The 17,047-nt window shown below is 33.0% G+C and overlaps 1 protein-coding gene across 2 annotated transcripts in view; it reads left to right on the plus strand.

The window, feature by feature from the left end:
• The window catches only part of LOC127701149 (amyloid-beta precursor-like protein), a 201,841-nt gene that overhangs the window by 93,199 nt on the left and 91,595 nt on the right, over window positions 1-17,047 (plus strand). For both annotated transcript variants that reach the window (XM_052204959.1, XM_052204960.1), the window contains exons 6-7: window positions 5,439-5,534; window positions 11,932-12,090. In XM_052204959.1, the coding sequence (XP_052060919.1) occupies window positions 5,439-5,534; window positions 11,932-12,090 (255 nt within the window). The remainder of the gene's footprint in view (window positions 1-5,438; window positions 5,535-11,931; window positions 12,091-17,047) is intronic.

Genomic DNA, 17,047 nt, shown 5'->3' on the forward strand with positions numbered 1-17,047 from the left:
ATATGAAATCAAACAGACCTAGAAAAATCCAATTGCATGTGGTCCCTATCTATGTATATTTATGTTTATTTTTACATCGGGTTATATGACCATCTGTAGTCTTCGGAGGTCATCTCGATGGTTAATTAGATGACATCTAGACAAAAATACACACTATATAACTTTATTTTGCCTCAACCAAATGTTATGAAACTTATACACAATGCTCATTACCACAAAACTCAGATCAAGGTTGAATTTGAGGGGGGGGGGTGTCACTTTCACCTTTCTCAAGTTATGTCCTGTTACAAATGGAAAAATTGCTAAATTTGCCGTTTTAGCAATCTAACTTTAGTTTGCCTCAACCAAAACCTATAAAACTTATACGCAATGCTTATTACTACAAAACACAGATCAAGATCAGCTTGGCAGCACTTTCGCTGTTCTTGAGTTATGTCCCTTTGTAAATTAAAAAAAAAATGCAAAATTTGCTGTATATTAACAAGCAGGGGTATCTGTGTCCCATGGATACATTCTTTATTTATTTATTATCTTTTTTTTTATACAACCGCAAACAATTTTTTGCGTCCTATAATGTCGACGTCGTCCGAAGACACATTTGGTTTCCAGACAATATCTTTAGTTTAAGTGAATGGATCTCTATAACATTTTACCAGAAGGTCCAATACCACAAAAGGAAGGTTGGGATTGATTTTTATACGACCGCAAAAAAATTTTTGTGGTCGTATATTGGTATGACGTTGGCGTCGTCGTCGTCCGGCGTCGTCGTCGTCGTCGTCGTCGTCCGGCGTCGTCTGGCGTCGTCCGAAGACACATTGGTTTTCGCACTCTAACTTTAGTTTAAGTGAATGGATCTTTATGAAATTTTACCACAAGGTTCAATACCACAAAAGGAAGGTTGGGATTGATTTTGGGGGTTATGGTAATAACAGTAAAGGAATAAGGGGCCAAAAAGGGGCCAAAAATAAGCATTTTTGTAACTTCCAGACATAACTTGTGTGTTAGTGTATGGATCTCTCTGACATTGTACCACAAGGTTCAATATCACTAAAGGAATGCTGGGATTGATTTTGGGGGTAATTGCCTCCAAATTTTAGGAATTAGGGGCCAAAAAAGGGGCAAAAAACAAGCATTTTTCTAGTTTCATGACAATAACTTGTGTGTAAGTGTATGGATCTTTCTGAAATTGTACTACAAGGTTCCGTATCACAAAGGGAAAGCTGGGTTTGAGTTTGGGGGTAGTTGCCCTAAACGTTTAGGAATTTGGGGCCAAAAAGGGGCCAAAAAACACATTTTTTTCTAGTTTCCAGACAATAACTTGTGTTCAAGTGTATGGGTCTCTCTGAAATTGTACTGCAAGGTACCATACCACAAAGGGAAGGCTGGGATTGAGTTTGGGGGTGATGAATCATAATGGGGGTTCAAAAAATTTTGGGGGGGGGATTTATTTTTTTTCCCTTTTTTTTCTTTTTTTCCTTTTTTGTTTCTTTTAAAATTTTCCATTTTAAGTTGGTTATTTCTGATTTATATTTAAAATCAAATAATAATGATATGGTAGGAGATACACACCAAACAGGATGAGTAAATTATTATATAATAAGTATTGTGCAATAGCAAGAAATTTTCAATTGCACAGTATTGCACAATAGCAAGAAATCTTCAATTGCACAGTATTGCGCAATAGCAAGAAATCTTCAATTGCACAGTATTGCGCAATAGCAAGAAATATCCAATAGCACAATATTGCCCAATAGCAAGAAATTGTCAATTGTACAGTATTGCGCAATAGCAAGAAATATTTAATAGCACAGGATTGTGCAAAAGAAGATACTTCCTATAAATTGCTTATTTCTTGACCAATTTCAATGGGGTTTTATTCTTGATTTCATGGGGTTCTTTAATATGCTGAATCTAACCGTGTATTTAGTTTTTGGATTTTGGGCCCCGTTTTTAAATTGGTCCACATTGAGGTCCAAAGGGTCCAAAATTAAACTTTGTTTGATTTCATCAAAAATTGAATTATTGGGGTTCTTTGATATGCCGAATCTAACTGTGTATTTAGATTCTTAAATTTTGGTTCCGTTTTCAAATTGGTCTACATTAAGGTCCAAAGGGTCCAAAATTAAACTTAGTTTGATTTTAACAAAAATTGAATTCTTAGGGTTCTTTGATATGCTGAATCTAAACATGTATTTAGATTTTTGATTATGGGCCCAGTTTTCAAGTTGGTCCAAATCGGGGTCCAAAATTAAACTTTGTTTGATTTCAACAAAAATTGAATATATGGGGTTCTTTGATATGCTGAAACTAACCATGTATTTAGATTTTTGATTTTTGGGCCCCGTTATCAACTTTGTCCACATTGAGGTCAAAAGGGTCCAAAATTAAACTTTGTTTGATTTCATCAAAAATTGAAAACTTGGGGTTCTTTGATATGCCGAATCTAACCGTGTATTTAGATTCTTAATTTTTGGTTCCGTTTTCAAATTGGTCTACATTAAGGTCCAAAGGGTCCAAAATTAAACTTAGTTTGATTTTAACAAAAATTGAATTCTTAGGGTTCTTTGATATGCTGAATCTAAACATGTATTTAGATTTTTGATTATGGGCCAAGTTTTCAAGTTGGTCCAAATCGGGGTCCAAAATTAAACTTTGTTTGATTTCAACAAAAATTGAATATATGGGGTTCTTTGATATGCTGAATCTAACCATGTATTTAGATTTTTGATTTTTGGGCCCCGTTATCAACTTTGTCCACATTGAGGTCAAAAGGGTCCAAAATTAAACTTTGTTTGATTTCATCAAAAATTGAATTCTTGGGGTTCTTTGATATGCTGAATCTAACCATGTATTTAGATTTTGGATATTGGACCATAATAGGTGAATGTCCAATTTAAAATTTTTAAGTTCTTAGACCACATTCAATCTGTGTTAGAAACCTATGCTGTGTCAAATATTTAATCACAATCCAAATCCAAAGCTGTATCAAGCTTGAATGTTGTGTCCATACTTCCCCCAACTGTTCAGGGTTCGACCTCTGCGGTCGTATCAAGCTGCGCCCTGCGGAGCATTTTATTGGATGTTATGGTACCAACAGTTTAGGAATTAAGGGCCAAAAAGGGGCCAAAAACGCATTTTTGTAGTTTCCGGACAATAACTTGTGTGTAAGTGTATGGATCTCTCTGAAATTGTACCACAAGGTTCCATATCACATAGGGAAGGCTGGGATTGAGTTTGGGGGTAATTGCCCCAAACGTTCAGGAATTAGGGGCAAAAAAGGGGCCAAAAAACAAGCATTTTTATACGCCCGTTTACGGGACGTATTATGGTATACCATTGTCCGTCTGTCCGTCCGTCCGTCTGTCCGTCCGTCGTCAACATGTTGGACATTAACTCAAAAACACTTTAACCAATTTACATAAAACTTTGGTGAATTGTTCATATCTATTGACGTGAGCCCCCTTTCGTTTTTTATAAATTTTAGATTTTACGTTTCCGAGTAATTGGGTTTTATTCATTAAAAAAAGGGGGATTTTCCAGTTTTTGGACAATAACTCAAGAATGCTTTCACCAACTTGCAAGAAATTGTGGTGAATTGTTTATATCTATTGACATGAGCTCTCTTTCGATTTTTATATATTTTAGATTCTACGTTTCCGAGTTACAGGGTTTTATTCATAAAAAAAGGGGGATTTTCCAGTTTTCGGACGAAAAATCAAAAATACTTTCAGCAGTTCTTATGAAACTTTGGTGAATTGTTTATATCTATTGATGTAAGCTCCGTTTAGAATTTTATAAATTTTACATTTTACATTTCTGAGTTATGGGGTTTTATTCATTAAAAAAGGGGGGGATTTTCCAGTTTTCGGACAATAACTCAAAAATGCTGTCAGCAATTCTCATGAAACTTTGGTGAATTGTTTATATCTATTGATGTAAGCTCCCTTTACATTTTCATAAATTTCTAATATGACATTGAGAATTAATTGAACTTTAATTGTTTATAGTCTGACAACAGATTTACTAAATATTGCGCAACAGCACAGTGTATTGCACAACAGCAAGAAATCTTTAATTGAATATAAATTAAATTTATATAACCAATTTCAAGTTCTTTGACTACATTTATTCAGAAACCTATAATATTTGAAATATTTAATACAATCCAAATTCAGACCTGTATCAAGCTTGGAATATTGTGTCCATTTTTGCCCCAACTGTTCAGGGTTGGACCTCTGCGGGCGTATCCAGCTGCACTCCGCGAAGTAGTTTATTCTAGTTTCCAGACAATAACTTGTGTTTAAGTGTATGGATCTCTCTGAAATTGTACTACAAGGTTCCATACTACAAAGGAAAGGCTGGGATCAAGTTTTTGGGTTATTGCTCCAAGGGGGGTTTCAAAAAGTTGGGGGGGGGGGGGGGATTTTTTTTTCCAATTTTTTTAGAGGATTCTTATTTTTATTTCAAAATTTTTCAAATTTTGAATTTTTGAAAAGTTTCAAGAAGAAATCTTCAATTGCACAGTATTGCGTAATAGATTTGTAAGATCTTTGACCACATTTATTTTGTGTCAGAAATCTATATTATGTCAAAAATTTGATCACAATCCAAATTCAGACAGTATCAAGCTTGAATATTGTGTCCAAATTTGTACCAACTGTTCAGGGTTCGACTTCTGCGGTCGTATCAGGCTGCGCTCAGCGAAGCATTTTATTCTCTATTCATTAAATTATTTTTACATTATTCTCTTTCTGTTATCCCCATCCAGATCTCATGCATCACTCCGATGTTTTGAAACATAGACAATGATAGATGCTTAATATTTATCCAGAGAAATCATTTCTGCCATTGATCACAATACTTATCAATACCAATTATGCAGACAGACAAAATGAATAAAAAAAATTTCTTTTTAGATATTGCAAATACATTGTTCGGGTCAGAGAAGGGCAAACAAATATAATTTTAATTTAGGCCTTAGTTTCCAAAATTTTCTTCTCTTCTTAATAAAAATCCCATTTTCATACAACTCTATATGATAAAAGAGATAACTTCTTAAAGGTTTTTAAAAGTTTCTTATAATCAGGTCAAATAATTTGCAGTAAAGATTACACATTGATTTCCATTTAGCAAAATAAAATTTCATTTCCTTCTTAGTACACAGCAAAAAAAATAAGGCAACAAAATTAAGTTTTATGGATTTTGTCAAGTCTGCTATACCACCTTCCTCAATTGAAAACTAAAATATGATTGTAGGTATGTACAAAACTTTTCTAATCTTTCCACCAATGATTTGGATCACTTTAATTTTATGTTTAAATGCTGGGATCCTTTATTTTCAGTGGACCTTTGAACACTTGATCCGCCCCTTTTAGCTATAAATGATACTTAGATAAGTTGAAATTAGTAGTAGCAATAAGTATTGTTTCCATTTTCAGATGATGAAAGAATGGCAAGAAGCAAGAACCAATGTAAACAGATTAAAGGAGTCAAATCCTAAGGGTGCTGAAAAACTCAACAAAGATATTATGCAGGTATTTTAACTCATCTGTGTAAATATATTATTTAAAACTGATAAGTAAAACTAGCAATCATGAATTAGCAATGTTGAAGAAAAACAAATATATAATAGACATGAAAAATATAGAAAACAGTGATTCCCTGTTTCCATTCTCTATTTTATCTATGAAATATACACTTACAAATAGGTTGCTGACTGATTGAGGGTTATAACAAAATGAAACACAAAAAAAATTAAAATAAAAGGAAAATTTATGTGCTGATGAAGGAAAACCAGTTTCTGATCCATGAAAAACCTATTATTATACTCATGTAAATTATGACTTGAAGGGATTGATTTGTTTATTTTGCATTAGAAAAGAGATAACTGTATTATATTTGAAGCTCAGGCTATGTGAAACTAGTTTTTTGTTCAGAGTTGGCTGGACTTAGGCATGCTGTTTCCGGCTGCAGTGTTGTGATAGTATTATTATACGACCCCAAAAAAATTTTGGGGTCGTATATTGCTATCATGTCGTTGTCCGAAGACATTTGGTTTCCGGACAATAAATTTAGTTTAAATGAATGGATCTCTATGAAATTTAACCAAATGGTTCAATACCACAAAAGGAAGGTTGGGATTGTTTTTGGGGGTGATGGTCCCAACTGTTTAGGAATTAGGGGCCAAAAAGAGGCCAAAAACAAGCATTTTTCTAGGGGGGGGGGGGGGGTAAACAAATTTTTTTTCTACCCCCGCCAAGCGGAGGGGGCATTAAGTTTTACCATTGTCCGTACGTCCCAAAGTTGATTTCCGTTCTCTAACTTTAGTATGCCTCAACCAAATGTTATGAAACTTATACACTATGCTTATTACCACATAATACAGATCAGGTTAAAAATTGGGTGGCGTCACTTTTACCGCTCTTGAGTTATGCCCCTGTATAAACATAAAAATAGCTGAATTTTTCGTTTCCGTTCTCTTACTTTACTTTGCCTCAACCAAATGCTATGAAACTTATACACAACTCTTATTACCACATAATACAGATCAAGATCAAAATTGGGTGGCATGACTTTTACAGTTCTTGAGTTATGCCCCTGTATAAACATAAAAATTGCTGAATTTTTCGTTTCCATTCTCTAACTTTAGTTTGCCTCAACCAAATGTTATGAAATTTATACACAATGCTTATTACCATAAAATACAGATCAAGTTTGAATTTTGGTGGTGTCACTTTTACTTTTCTAGAGTTATGTTTGTTTTCAAATGGAAAAATTGATGAATTATTTTGTTTTTGTTCTGTAACTTTAGTTTGCCTCAACCAAATGTTATAAAACTTATAGACAATGCTTATTATTACATAATACAGATCAAGTTTAAATTTGGGTGGCGTCACTTTTTCCGTTCTTAAGTTATGCCCCTTTATAAACATAAAAATTGCTGAATCTTCCTTTTTCGTTCTCTAATCATATAACCAATTTTGTCCCATGCACATCTACTCCATGTTCTACATATAAAAGTATAAGAAATATAAAGCTTATTTTTCTATGAATTAATGATGATCAAATTTATTAATGTTAATAATATTAATAAATCATGAAAAAAAAAAAACTTTTTCAAATTGAAAATCACATTTGTTTAATGCATCCCATGATATATTTATCACTTACATACATGTGAACCTCCCGAAGGGAGTACAATAATCCTGTTTTCAGGGGTCTCCTCCCGTCCTCCCGTTGAAGTGAAAAAAAATCCCGTTTATAAAATATTTCATGACTGAAAATTTTCAGGCGCAATTTTTTTTACTACAATGTTTACAAATGTTTGTTATTGAAGACCAAAAAACCCGAGAGTACCGAACATATCCGGTGTAACTGACATTACCTGATTTATACACAACACATGTAGATTTTTACCTGGCGGCTAATTACATGTAACAAGTGATAATAGCTTAATTGCATAATAAACAGGTGTCAGCTCAGGTGATAGAATATTAATTAATCAATATGGCTCTGTCTATGGCACACGCAATGGATGATTAAAGGGAAATACCGGCAATGATAGAAAAGACATTTGAAAAGTGGAATGTTGTTGTCAAAACATTATTGCCAATATTGGAAGGTTTTTCAACTCATTAAAAAACCAAAAAGAACTACCTATTTCGCACTTCAATGCATACTTTAAAGGATTTTCATCATTCTCAACAAGATCCAAACTGACAGCAGAAAACATTGACTCAAAGACAATTCACAGCATCCTCAGTATAAAAATCAACAAACTGTTACCAGGATCAGGATTACTTTATATATTTAGTGCAGAATCAAGTTTATTGAAAGCAGCCAACTCAGCTTGTACAGTTGTACTTCTTACATGACCCAGTGTCAAAGACCAGTGATTCAGTTATTAAATAATATTTGTCAATGGTATAGACAGTGATTTAGCTAAAAATAGTAAAATATTTTACACTGTTTGAATCTTAAGTTTTCTAGAAAAAATGACTTTCTTAATGCTTAAAAACCATGCTATTGTTATTGTTTGTTATTTTTTTTTCATTTATTTATCATGGTATAAATGTATAGCATAATTCTTTCTTATTTATCTATACCAATGATATTAAATACAAATAAAAGGAGATGGAGACATGAATACAAATCTATACACAAAGAAAAGGTCATAGTGCTTTATTTACAAGCAGTCAACAATCAATTATCAAAAACAAAGCAAGAAACAGAATCTTCTCAATATTTCTTTCAGCAATGTGATATCATTCAAATAGAAAGGCTACAAAGGTACTATAAACACATTACATTGGATGGAAGGTTGAAGAAAAAACACTTTAAAAGACAATTTCTACATCATACGGTTACATTTACGACAAAATTTATGTCGATGAAAAACCTCCTGATCTGAGTCCTTATCTCCTGACCAAAATTTCCCAATCTCCTGATCTGAGTTTCACAGTCCATCACATGTATGCACTTAATGTTTACTGTTCTGGAGTTATGCCCCTTTATAACATTATATGCAAGCAGGGGCATCATCTGTGTCTCATGGACACATTCTCCATTTATTTAAATTAGAATTGCATATTAATACGGATTAGGTAAATTATAAGAGTTTTGATAAGAAATCAGGAGGCCCTCTACAATTTCAATAACTAACATGACTAACATGGCGGGACTTAAACAAACTTGGCAAAAACGAGTTTTTCTCTAATTTCTTACTTATAATATTCTCTATACCGGTAATCTGCACCCTGCCTGGCTATTTTAATTTTGGCGTAATATACTGCAGAAAATTTAAGACCGAATTCGGCTGTAACCAGTTTATTTCGAGCAATATTGTAATTTGTAATGTGATAATGTCACTCATTTCGCCTGGTGTGGTGACCCCTGCAGCCAGAAGGGGACACTGTTTTGCATATGCAATACCCTCAGAAAGCTTGTCTTTTCTTAGTTTATAACATTGTATAACTGGATCCAATATTTATATATACATTGAACATGTTGAAGAGTATTTAAGAGGAAACAGTTTATCTGCAGTTGAGGTTATCAAGGGAACAAAAATTGAATTCAAATTATGATATATATTAATAAAGCATGGAACAACTGATGTATGATTACCTGGAGCGATGTGGAGAGCAAAAATGATTTTAACCGGGTTTTTTAATGGAAAAATCCAAATATTAATTTTGAGTAGTAAAGTGGGCACACCCTGCTCAACCTGTTTCTGTGCAATACCTTTAGAACCATTCAACCATTAATGCTTTCCAAATTTCAATATGTTGTTTGATGATGACATAATGGTCAAATTGATATTGACGATTTTCACCTTTTGCTGTTCAGGAGTTGTGATCCTTTTTATACGACTGCAAAAAAATTTTTGTGGTCGTATATTGGTATGACGTTGGCGTCGTCGTCGTCGGGCGTCATCCGAAGACACATTGGTTTTCGCACTCTAACTTTAGTTTAAGTGAATGGATCTCTATGAAATTTTACCACAAGGTTCAATACCACAAAAGGAAGGTTGGGATTGATTTTGGGGGTTATGGTACCAACAGTTAAGGAATTAGGGGCCAAAAATAAGCATTTTTGTAACTTCCAGACATAACTTGTGTGTTAGTGTATGGATCTCTCTGACATTGTACCACAAGGTTCCATATCACAAAAGGAATGCTGGGATTGATTTTGGGGGTAATTGCCTCAAAATTTTAGGAATTAGGGGCCAAAAAAGGGCAAAAAACAAGCATTTTTCTAGTTTCATGACAATAACTTGTGTGTAAGTGTATGGATCTTTCTGAAATTGTACTACAAGGTTCCATATCGCAAAGGGAAAGCTGGAATTGAGTTTGGGGGTAATTGCTCAAAATGTTTAGGAATAAAGGGCCAAAAGGGGGCCAAAAATAAGCATTTTTCTAGTTTCAGGACAATAACTTGTGTGTTAGTGTATGGATCTTTCTGAAATTGTACTACAAGGTTCCATATCACAAAGGGAAAGCTGGAATTGAGTTTAGGGGTAATTGCCGAAACGTTTAGGAATTGGGGGCCAAAAAGGGGCCAAAAATAAGCATTTTTCTAGTTTCCAGACAATAACTTGTGTTCAAGTGTATGGATCTCTCTGAAATTGTACTGCAAGGTACCATACCACAAAGGGAAGGCTGGGATTGATGATGGGGGTAATTGCCTCAATATTTTAGGAATTAGGGGCCAAAAAGTGGCAAAAAACAAGCATTTTTCTAGTTTCAGGACAATAACTTGTGTGGAAGTGTATGGATCTTTCTGAAATTGTACTTCAAGGTTCCATATCACAAAGGGAAAGTTGGGTTTGAATTTGGGGGTAATTGCCCTAAACGTTTAGGAATTTGGGGCAAAAAAGGGGCCAAAAAACACATTTTTCTAGTTTCCAGACAATAACTTGTGTTCAAGTGTATGGATCTCTCTGAAATTGTACTGCAAGGTACCATACCACAAAGGGAAGGCTGGGATTGAGTCTGGGGGTGATGAATCATAAGGGGGTTCAAAAAATTTGGGGGGATGGATTTTATTTTTTTTCCTTTTTTTCCTTTTTTTTTTCTTTTAAAATTTTCCATTTTAAGTTGGTTATTTCTGATTTATATTTTAAAGCAAATAATAATGATATGGTAGGAGATACACACCAAACAGGATGTGTAAATTATTATATAATAAGTATTGTGCAATAGCAAGAAATTTTCAATTGCACAGTATTGCACAATAACAAGAAATCTTCAATTGCACAGTATTGCGCAATAGCAAGAAATCTTCAATTGCACAGTATTGCGCAATAGCAAGAAATATCCAATAGCACAATATTGCACAATAGCAAGAAATTGTCAATTGTACAGTATTGCGCAATAGCAAGAAATATTTAATTGCACAGTATTGTGCAAAAGAAGATACTTCGTATAAATTGCTTATTTCTTGACCAATTTCAATGGGGTTTTATTCTTGAATTCTTGGGGTTCTTTAATATGCTGAATCTAACCGTGTATTTAGTTTTTGGATTTTGGGCCCCATTTTTAAATTGGTCCACATTGAAGTCCAAAGGGTCCAAAATTAAACTTTGTTTGATTTCATCAAAAATTGAATTATTGGGGTTCTTTGATATGCCGAATCTAACCGTGTAATTAGATTCTTAATTTTTGGTTCCGTTTTCAAATTGGTCTACATTAAGGTCCAAAGGGTCCAAAATTAAACTTAGTTTGATTTTAACAAAAATTGAATTCTTAGGGTTCTTTGATATGCTGAATTTAAAGATGTATTTAGATTTTTGATTATGGGCCCAGTTTTCAAGTTGGTCCAAATCGGGGTCCAAAATTAAACTTTGTTTGATTTCAACAAAAATTGAATATATGGGGTTCTTTGATATGCTGAATCTAACCATGTATTTAGATTTTTGATTTTTGGGCCCCGTTATCAACTTTGTCCACATTGAGGTCAAAAGGGTCCAAAATTAAACTTTGTTTGATTTCATCAAAAATTGAATTCTTGGGGTTCTTTGATATGCTGAATCTAACCATGTATTTAGATTTTGGATATTGGACCATAATAGGTGAATGTCCAATTTAAAATTTTTAAGTTCTTAGACCACATTCATTCTGTGTCAGAAACCTATGCTGTGTCAAATATTTAATCACAATGCAAATGCAAAGCTGTATCAAGCTTGAATGTTGTGTCCATGCTTGCCCCAACTGTTCAGGGTTCGACCTTTGCGGTCGTATCAAGCTGCGCCCTGCGGAGCATTTTATTTTATCTGTTAATGCCGTTGATTGCTTTAACATTGACACTAACAGACTAATAAACGTAAGAAAAACATGGTTTGGTTCCTTTTGATAGCCTCATTTTGATGCATTACAGGTATTAATCCTTTATATAATATTGATTTCAATCTAATATATAGAAAATAATATTCAGAGATTTCAGAGATTGTACAGTGGATATGAGCAAGCTGACCAAGCTGAAAAGAAACAGTTAGTGGCCCTGCATATGCAACACAGACAAGCTGAATTGAATAAGAGAAAACGCATCAACTTGGAAAAATATATGGCAGAATTACAGAAACAACCCCCAAAGGTTAGGTCATAATACATTGTGCAGTTGTCTTTACATTCTGAATAAATCTCTTGTTTCTTACCAATGCTAGAAATCTTTAGTCACAAGGATGTGAGTGGAGTTATAGTTATTCTTCCATGAACTTAAAGATTTGTTGAAAGTTTTTTGGCATCATTTGATTTCATTGTTTTGATAAATTCTGACTACAATCCTTAAGAAAATATGTATTTTGTTGAACACTTCACAGTTCATTTATACCATCTATTTCCACACATTTGTCACCCTTAAATATAATAAAGATTCCACCTTTGATCTAGTCTCTAAAGATTCTTGAACTTTTTGCTCGTTTAATGGATGAAAAAAATTAAGCCATTATTGAAAGATTGAGGCAACCTAGATATTTTGGAAAATAAAACCAGAAAATTTTCTGTAATGTACTGAAATTAGAAAAAAAATCTTAAATGCAAAATGAAAAGGCAAAACTAAAAAATGTTACTCTGAATGATTTTAATATGTTACAATACATGTATGATAAACTGTAATTAGTAAATTTGATTAACTACAACATGCATCACTAAAATATATATTTAGAAGAAATGTAAATATAAAACTCAATTTAATAAAAGCAAGGAAATATAAAAACAAAAAAATTCGTAATGGTACTGCGGAACCCAGTGTCTCGCCTACTTTTGCTGTTATTCGCAGGCTCAACAAAAATGGGGAAATAATTATTAAAAATTTTCCTCTAGATACTATCTTTTGAATGTAAGAAGCTTCTGTTCAAGTTTGGTAAGAATCCAGGATGGTTTATGAATCTAATAAATGTTTTAAAAACTTTAACTGCAGACTGTATGTAATGTTAACTGGAAGAAAAACTAAGTCCATTTATAAGTAATATACGGAAAAACAGGAAATTTTTTTTTTTACAAAATTTCCTTCTAGATACTAGCTTTTGATCATAAACAAGCTTCTGTCCAAGTTTGGTACAAATCCAGGATAGTTTAAGAAAGTTATTTAAATCTTGAAAACTTTAACCACAGAGTGAATGTAATGTTAACTGGCAGAAAAACTAAGTCCATTTATAAGTAAAATACGGATAAACAGGATTTTTTTTTTTAACAAAATTTACTTTTGAATATTATCTTATGATCATAAACAAGCTTCTGTCCAAGTATGGTACAAATCCAGGATAGTTTAAGAAAGTTATTAAAATTTGAAGAACTTTAACCACAGAGTGAATATTTGTGGCTGCCGCCGACGGAATGTAGGATCGCTATGTCTCGCTTTTGCGACAAAAGTCAAAGACTCGATAACAAGTAATATATATTTTATTCTGAAACATCAAAGGGTAATGCAATTTTATTTATGTTCCGTACCATATGAATATTTGGACCATACGCGTATGGTCAATGGTCATGACCATATGCGTATATATTCATATGGTCCGGGTAATTTATATGACGAGCCTTGAACAGTAATGGCGTAAGGCATAACCCTAGGCCTTCAAGGTGTCATAGATTAAGAGTTTCGAAAAATGAAATTTGACTTAGATAATAATTTGGTAATCATTGTAACGTGATTAATGAAATAAGATGAATTTTACTCACAAGTCAAAATATAATAGAAGCATTTTTGTCTTTACGAAACAAGTTAAGCAAGAAGTCAACTGTTTTACACATTAGCAATTGGAGCATTGAACCCCCTATTTTCCTCATTTTGGTGTTTCAGTTTGTAAATTAAGATTTCTTAAAGATTTCAAATTATATTCAGTTATTTAATTTGTTCATGCTCCTCTTTATACGATTTACAATTACAGTAGTTTATACCAGGGCTTCCAAAATTATTTTTAGCCAGCCAGACATTTTATATATTATCCCAATTTTAATCCCTCAAAAACTAAATAAACAAAAGGCAATTATGGTAATCAGTTGCCGAGTTGGCCATCCCAATGATTGACATTAGAAAAAAAACGATATTAAACTTTCTTTGATTCAAATTCGAAGTTCTGACGTAAACTGTTAAATTGGCAGTGCATCATTCCAAGTGTGCAACATCAGCGTACTTATATCTGCCTTAGACTCTTTATTTGTGCAAAATAACGTTGTCAAAAACTTTACTTTAGTTTTTGGGGAAAGACAGCATCAAGCCGTCAATTCCCTATTTGGTTGGCCAGACTTCCAAGCTTCTCACGTCCATCATTTTGTTTTTATAGTTGGGAAAACACCTCAAAGTTTCATACTGAATTGATGAGAAGGAGACACACAAATGAACAGATTGACTTTAAACACATTTTTACACATTTCCCTTCTGTTTCTCGTGAAATTATCGTATCTTGAGCTCTCCCTTTCACTATTTACGTTTCTTTTACAATCCGGAAAAATCAGTATTACGAAATATTCTAAATATATCCAACCTAGTGACATCATAGTTGGAATTCCACACTACGTAGAAGAAGGGATATCCTTTACTCATTATTAAAATCATTCACAGAAATCGTGTACGATTTTAAAATCGGTATTTGTTTATTTAAACATAATTATGTTTGCTGTAGATGACTCCAACATCAATGCTTTAATTTGTAGGTCAACTTCGCGGTAAACAATGGGGATACATGAGATTGGGGAGAGAAACGACTGTTTTCATTCTTTCTGTAACTATATTGAGAATCTTTCTCCAATACAGGAGCACCTCAATTGATGAGTAATTATCCACCAAAATAAAAGTTAATGTATCTGAACTCTTAAAATGTGACATTTATTATATGATAAGTAGTCTTCCATTTAAACAAAATTTTGTGTACCAGCATAATGGTAAAAAAATTATGAAATTTTCAAATGTTGCTTTTTGTAGTTTAAACATATTTATTCATGAAATTTGCATATATCAAAATGTAGGAATTTGAAACAAGCTGCACACAGCTTATATCAATCTGATTGATTTTTGTAAGTACATGTATCCCTGTGATGAGAGTTGTAACTGGGAACTTCATCAATGGAAATTTAAAACTGAATAGACTTTTCAGTCCACACTAACTTGAGAAAGTTGTAATCAATTAAAAATCTTAGAGCACTGTCACAAAAAATGGAGAATGACCCTAGCCTGCAGTTCAGTGGTACACAAAAAAAAAAAAATTAAAATATATTGTAGAAGTTATTAAATGATAGAATTCAATTGAATTTTAAATAATTAACTTTCAACTTTAATCAAATGTTTTGATTTAGAAGGTGCCGATCTCTTCCATTGGTCCAAATTGACTCCATGATGAATTCTTGACTAAGGAAATGATATTACATTAAAAACAATTAATTTCAATATTGTCAACCTTTCTACATGTTCTAGCTGTTCTTTTGCTCATTCTTTGAATGAAGACTATCAAAAGATACCCCAAAAAAATAGAAACAATGGCCGTCTTTTCCCTCAGAGCTCTTAAGCTCTTTGATTAAATCTAATACCGGATGTTATCTTCACAATGGTAAAACATGGACCAGAGACGGATACGTAAATTCCGTGTACGTTTGCAAAGCATGAGTGAGTTGAAACATGTAGCTCTTTCTACGTTATTTCTTCAAGAAAATATTCGAAATAAACGTGAGATAAAGGTATCAATGACAATTTAAGCATTTTTTGAAGAAATTAGGATGCATAATTAAATTTCACACCTGCTCACATGCGCACACGTGTACTAGTTCAAACAGAGACATGTCTCTGGTTCAAACAACGTGGTTATGACGATTTTTCATTTTACCTTTCTAAATTTTTTCATCAAATCATATTTGTAAACGTATTTCTGATAATTTAAATCTTTTTGACTAAATTAATTAGATGCAAACCGCTGAAATGTAAGAAAATAACTCAGTTGATTAGACCGATCAATGTCCGGTTCAAAATAGTTTACCTGTCAGCTGAACAGGTAAATTTCAGCTGTTCTACAACTAATTAGCCTTAATTAAAATGAGAAGGTATTAAAATAGGGGTAGTTTTGATAGTACTTAATGATCATGTCACTTTTATGACCGGAAATGTGTGGCTGTTAAAGGCAAAAGTTTGGGTCAAAAAGATCGCGAATTATGTTAAAATGACTGTCTCTTAAGAAAGCCTTGAAAACTAAAAAGTAGATGACCGTTTCATGCTTTGCCCAGCTGGACTTTTACCGGACATTATACAAATGTCCGGAATATATGACCGTTTTGGAAGCCTTGGTTTATACATGCTGCCGTCTATTCTTATATGGAAACCACTGTTATTGTAAGATCATATGAATAAGAGTATGAACATACCAGTTAAGTGAAAATAAGTGGAAATTAGAAGAAATTAAAGAAAATCTAATCTAAACGCTGGGGAAAAGAAAAAAATGTTCATGCCCCAAACACCTATGGATTCACGTACCCATGGACGAAACTGTCGACAGAATAAAGGTGCATAAAATTGACTATAGATAGCAAGGGCAAGACAACAAATATACCAAGATTCAGACAATATGTAACAAAGATAAAGGATTTCAGTTAATAACTTGTGCTGATTTTGGTTCAAAGAACGAGCTGTGTCTGTTAAGGAAGTTTGAATTTATTCCAAAAATACCTATATGGTCTGGCCCGTTAATAACCAAACGAGTATATACTCATAAGGTCCGCGTATGGTCGGACCATATGAGTATACCCATACTCATAGGAATTAGGGGCAAAAAAAGGGGAAAAAAAGGGTTTCCAGGTTAATGGACAATTACTTAAGTACAAAACATAATTTTAAAGCAGTGTAAGGGAGGTAATTCAAACACATATTGTCAAATTACCTCCCTTACACTGCTTGTAAATTATTTATAAAGAAATGTATTGTCTTTAGGTGATTAGCTGTCAATTTATTTTTAGAAGTTACTATTTTAAAAATGTTTATTAAAGGTAATTTAATTATAGCCATGATTATGTATGTGAAGGAATTTTATTTTTAGATATTACTATTTAATGTTGCTGATGGAGGCTTT

This window comes from Mytilus californianus, unplaced genomic scaffold, assembly GCF_021869535.1.
Source record: "Mytilus californianus isolate M0D057914Y unplaced genomic scaffold, xbMytCali1.0.p SCAF_5, whole genome shotgun sequence".
In the NCBI taxonomy this organism is placed as follows: Eukaryota; Metazoa; Mollusca; class Bivalvia; order Mytilida; family Mytilidae; genus Mytilus; species Mytilus californianus.